Raw genomic sequence first — 6,000 nt, 5'->3', positions numbered from 1 at the left:
ATGGCGGCGGAGGAGGCCGGGGGAGCGTCTTGTTCCTCGGGGCCGGTGTCGACCGGGCCGGGGCCGGGTCCAGGACCTGGTCCAGGACCGGGGCCGGGTCCAGGCCCCTGCGAGTGGTTGCTGCTGCGGGACGGCTGCCTGCGTTGCGACGCCGACGGGCTTTGCAGCCTGTGTTACCACCCGGCGCTCAACGCCATCCTGGCCGTGACCGCCCGCGGCGCCATCAAAGTCATCGACGGCACCTCAGGAGCTACGCTGCAGGCGTCGGCGCTCAACGGTGAGGCGGCGGGAGGGGGGGGAGGCGGGTCAGAGGCCGGTCCAAAACAGGGACCCCCGTGGGTGGCGGGAGGTGGTGGTGGTGGTGGGGGGAAGAGCGGCAAGCGGCCGCCGCGGTTTGTGTAGGGAGAGCGGGCGGCGTTTTGGGGAAGGAAAAGCCCGGCGCGTCCCCTCGTCTCTTCTCTCCCGCTCGCCGTGGCTTTTCGATCTGTCCCGGGTGTGTGTATGTGTGTGAATGTGACGGTTGGGCTTCGGGGCCTGGAAGTCCGTTTGCTTGCTGACAAGAGCGCGAAGGCGAGCCGGTTTTCTTTCTTTCTCTTGAGCACCCGCCGCTTTTATTCTCTCGAATTGTGACTCGGGAGGGACGTCGAGCCGAAGCCAATAAAGAAAGGCCGGCCCGAGTTGTGAGGAGGAGGAGGAGGAGGACAGAAGTGGAAGTCCAAAGTTGCCTTCCCGTACCGGCCCCCTACGGCTCCCTACTTTCTTTTTCCCCCCAAATGGTTTGTTTTAAAAGCAGGGGTTCCTCAGCCCTCTGTGCTCCGGAAATGCTAGACCTCAAGTCCCACCGCTGTCATTCCACATGGCAGTGCTGAAAGGAAGGGCAACGTTGGCCAAGAGTGGCAGAATCCCAGTTCTGGAAAACTATTTCAAATTCTGACTTATTTCCCCCCCCCTTCCTATAAAACTATGATTCCACCAATTGTTAGAGAGACAAGTTGGGGAAAGGTTGACCAAAATAAGTTTCTTCAAATGCTTTATTAGAAATGGGTGTATCCATGTGGTAGCTGGTGATTACAAACCTGTGTTGATATGCTGTAATTTACCAAAGTATGACTACAGTATTATAATATACACGGTACAGATTGTACATAATCTTCGCTTGAATAGCCTATTGGTAATAACACTGAAAGTATTACTATACTAAAAATTCAGACACCCCTTAACTAGATTTGACAACCATTTAAAACCTCAACGGTTTTGGTATTCAATTAGGTGGTAATGCTGTGTTTCTGTATATTAAATGTTACAACTAAGCAGATTTCTGCTTTTCCTATAATGCTACTTTGAAATGGAATATAGCAACATGTTGAAGTAGTTGTAGGTTATTACCCACTACAGAATTTTGTTATATTGGTCAGGTTTTTTTTTATGCAGTATATTTCAACATTTGAAAAACGTGTTGAAGACAAGGAAATGTAATCCTAGTTTATCATTTCTTAGAATGCATTGTGTTTTGTGAAGGTTGTGGTAGGGTTTTTTTTAAAAGAATAATTGGTAAGGCTAAGAATATTTATAGTGAGAACCAAAAATACCTGGGATAAGAATGGTTTTATGTAAAGATAATTTAAAAGGTAGATGACTATAAAACACTTAAGTGTTGTGGTTGTATGAATTATGCTTTATTTACATACTTGTTTTAAATGCCACTTTCTTGTTCAAAATAAATAATCGAGTCTTTACAAGTTAAAACAGCATAAAATGTACAAAAAAAAAAGAATTAAAGCACAAATAATAAATAATATTAAAGGCCTCAGTACAGATAGTTTTTACAAGTGTTCTAAAGGCAAAGAAAGTGAAGCTCTCTTTACTGTAGGTAGGCCTCTGAAAGCAAGACTATCATCTCCCATAGATCTGAGAGGAAAATCTTCTGTTAGTCAGATCATGACCTTTTTTGGGAACATTGGTAATTAGCACTAATGTCTTTAGTTATACTTGAAAATCATTTGACAACCAATGCAGATTTTTCAGTATTATCAAGTTATGGGACATCTGCATTTTGCAGGGTCATCAATAACATCAAAATAGCCAGAACTTTCTCTTGGTTATGTGCATATGTTACATGTTAAAAGAGGCAGGGTTTTGATTATCTAGTTGTGCCCACTGTTTTTCTGCTGCTCACTATCAACCTGCAACTATTCTTATCATGTTATCTTGGTAATTTTGTACCAGTTAGTAGTCTAGCTATTTAGTGTATATTAATTGCAATTTCCAAATAGTTTTCAAGAGTACTCCTATAAAGAGTGGAGTACATTGCAGTTATAGGTAGTCCTCGATTTACAACAGTTTGTTTAGTGACTGTTCAAACTTACACCATCGCTGAAAAAAGTGACATGATTGTTTATCACATTTATGACCATTGAATCATCCCCGTGGTTAGGGGATCAAAATTCAGATGCTTGACAACTGACTCGTATTTATGGTGGTTGCAGTGACTTGGGATCATCGTCTTTTGTGATCTTCTGACAAGCAAAGTCAATGGGGAAGCCAGATTCACTTAATAATCTTGTTACTAACTTAATTGCAGTGGTTCACTTAATAATCGTGGCAAGAAAGGTCATAAATGGGGAAAACTTGCTTTACAAGTATCTCACTTAACTTGCTATTTTCATGCATTGATGTAAAACACTGGTGGGTAAAAAATTATTAACATAATATCTGAAAAACTGAGATGAACACCGCCCCCTAGAGTCGGGAACGACTAGCACATATGTGCGAGGGGAACCCTTACCTTACCTTAGAAGATTTGATATAGTTTATCAGCTGAGTGGGTTTTCCATTTTCCTAACTGAAAAGTTGATTGAGGTGGATTGTGCTGAAAAGAGCAATGACTACAACACAAAATGTTTCATGCATTGATGTAAAACTCTGGTGGGTAAAAATTATTATCATAATATCTTATAAAAGTTGTTTATTTAAAAAATTACTGTGAAACAGCTACTTCACTTTGGCCACCTAGAATACAATATTTTTCATTAACATAATTCCAATATTTTTGCTTTATAATATAATCTAGGAAATGCATTCCAATGTGAGCAGACCCATTCTTACCTTTTTCCCCTTTTCTTTCTGAGAGAAATGTTTCTTTCATTTTTTTCTTGTTTACTTTCAGTTTCTCTTCTTGCTTACCAAAATCTGTCCTTTCTTCCTTTTGCCTAGCAGAGAGAGATTGCTTGTTCAATTGCTTACAGTCTTTCCTACTCCTTGTCTGACAGAGAGATCTGTATGGCAGAGTAGCCAGAGCCTGTTTTCCCCTTGGCCACTGCATCTTTTCATCCTCAGTACTTCCCAACCTTTCTGCTTTCCTGCTGCATAGACTGATTCTTGTCAGAAAGAAGCATAAGAGGCATCAGGGCATCGATTTCATGGCCTGGCCAACCAGAATTTTCAGTTGCAAGGGGATCTGCTAGGTCAAGCTGAGGTGAATGGTTAGGCCACTAATGCCAAACTGCCTTTTCCTGGAATGCACCTTATGTCTTTTCAGCATCCTCTGTACTTACCTACAAAGTGTACATAAGTTTTCTACCTCTGAGCTAGGCAAAGAACATGTTACCATAATTGCCATCTAGTCATAGCCTAATTCTCAGATGTCATATAGAGATGCTCAAGGTTTGCTAGGCTACACATGCTTAATAGATAGGTTGGCTGAGCTATTTTTGTGGTATTTGGATATATCTGTATTTTCTTTTCTGACACTTTTTTCTCTATTTATTAATTAAATTTGGATAAAAATGCATCTTTGTGATTTTGCCAAATTTTTTACCAAAATGTAAGTCTTATGGGAGTATTATGTATGAAGTCTGATTTATTTATTATATACCATATCATATTCAAAAGCTGCCCATTTCCCTTATATGAAGTTGCTATTTGAGGTTTCATTTATTTATTTAAAACATTTGTATAGCTACCCAACTTAAAACCAAACTCTGGACAACTCACAACCAAAGAATAAAAGGATACATGCACATAATAAAAAAAGAGAACAATAAAACTAACATGTTGTGTTGCCATCACAACAAACTTTCCTGATGCAGCCCACAACATTCTCACACTTCATCTTCATCACACTTCATCTTCCTTCTATGTCAAAGTGTGGGGAAAGCCAGCTTTTTTAATGGTTAAAGAAGGTTAAAAGGGTAAAGTCCTGCTGGCTCTCATGGAGGAGGGTGTTCCATAGGGAAGGGCTGCAAAACAATGGAAAAGTCCTATTTGTTCACTGTGCTCATTCACTTTTATTATTAGAATTTGTGATAGAGATGGAAATAAGTGCATCTTTTTAAAAGTTATGTATAGTTTTAGCAAAGTATTTGATGGTTGAACAAAGTAAAGTGGCAACAGGATTAATATTTGAGACTCGTAAAATCTTTTCAAGCACATATGACCAATCTGAGGTATGTGATATATATAGAACATGCAGAAAACAATTTTGGATGGAAAGCTTTTTTTTAATGCCTTTTAGAGCCTACTAGATATCAGGAAATGCCTGTGGCCTTATTGGTGCCCATGAAGACAGCATTGCCACCATTGGTCTAAACCAAGAGCCCATGGTGCAATAGACTATTGGTTTAGTCCATTGAACCATGGACTAAACCAATAACTTTAGTCTGAAGAATTTCCTTAGCTGTACTAAAAGTAGGCATAAGAGTACTTTTCTTCCTTCAGCAGTACCATAAGGCAGAATTCCCCAACCTTTCCAGTTTTGTGGACTGGCTGGTGGGGAGGGGAGAATGGATGGTTCCACGTGAGTAGCGGGCAAGCGGGCATTGTGCAGCTCCATTTACACAAGCAGAGGGCAAGGGTGTGTACATAACTCCACTCACACATGCACTTGCCTGCTGCTCGCGCAAGTGGGGATGCACATGCATGCTCACCTGCCATTTCCGCGGCCTGGTTCCAAACGGCTCAAAGCCTGGTAGCGGGCTACGGTCTGGGAGTTGAGGAGCCCTGCCATATGATATAAAATACCATTATGGGAAGTTTCTGTAATGCTTCATATTGGGATTGGAAGCAAAGCTGTTTATACCTAGTACTGTTGATGTATGTTGTGATTACTGTTGTTACTTTATTTTTACATCTACTGTGCTGAAATTATAGTGACATTATTTATTTCTTTATCTATCAAATGTATATAAACACCCATCTCATGAAAAGTGACTCTTAATAGTTTCTGTTTTAATGTTCATGAATATAATGTATGAAGCAGAGAATGCAGGTAGTAGAAGAAAGAACGGTTTATAAGGAAAGACATCTATGACATCTATGATAGTTTTTCATAATTTGATTAAAAATATTTTTAATAGGGATGTACAACATGTTCCATGCATTGTTTCATATACAGAACAATTAGTTTTGATTAGTCCAAGTCTGAACTGAAATATGTATTTATGTTGATTCATATACGGAACAAAACAGATTCTAAATACAGACCAAGACATGATTATTCTAGGCAAAAATGGTTTGGGAAAAAACAGGAGAAAAAAAAAATAAGAGGCTTGATGGATTTCCTAAGTGACACAATGTATGAATATTGGTTGTAATGACTGAGCAAAGTCATGAGAAGGAAGTGGTTGGGCCGGTGGGCTATGCAATGCTTGCAGATTTTTCATTATTGCTGAGACCATCAATAGTGCAGGATACTGGTGACAGTTGAGGCTGAGGGAAGGAAGAAAAGAGGCTGGGGAGACATAGAAGCAGGCAGGCCCATGGGAGTACCTTATTGGGAACTGCTAAATGGAGAGAGCCTGGGTTGTGTGTAACACACATCATATATGTCTGAACATCACCTAATATTCTGAGAGCTTTCTGGATTTAATTTCATCCAAAATCAAGAAAAGCAAAAACATTCTGTTTATTCTACTGGAGCCTCCTTGTTTAGCTATCTTCATCTACTTCCAGAACACCTTTTTTTATTTCCACCAAAATAATTCAGCAGTTTGATTGCTTTTT

General features: G+C 40.2%; 1 protein-coding gene across 2 annotated transcripts in view; it reads left to right on the top strand.

Moving 5' to 3' along the window:
• The window catches only part of BIRC6 (baculoviral IAP repeat containing 6), a 152,338-nt gene continuing 146,338 nt past the window's right edge, over positions 1-6,000 (top strand). For both annotated transcript variants that reach the window (XM_070932506.1, XM_070932505.1), the window contains exon 1: positions 1-277. In XM_070932506.1, the coding sequence (XP_070788607.1) occupies positions 1-277 (277 nt within the window). The remainder of the gene's footprint in view (positions 278-6,000) is intronic.

The sequence above is a fragment of the Pituophis catenifer genome, unplaced genomic scaffold (assembly GCF_029215685.1).
Source record: "Pituophis catenifer annectens isolate HBS135680 unplaced genomic scaffold, rPitCat1.0.hap2 SCAF_1, whole genome shotgun sequence".
Taxonomy (NCBI): Eukaryota; Metazoa; Chordata; class Lepidosauria; order Squamata; family Colubridae; genus Pituophis; species Pituophis catenifer.
The sequence above is the reverse complement of the archived record's forward strand: the minus strand, read 5'-3'. Positions and strand labels throughout refer to the sequence as shown.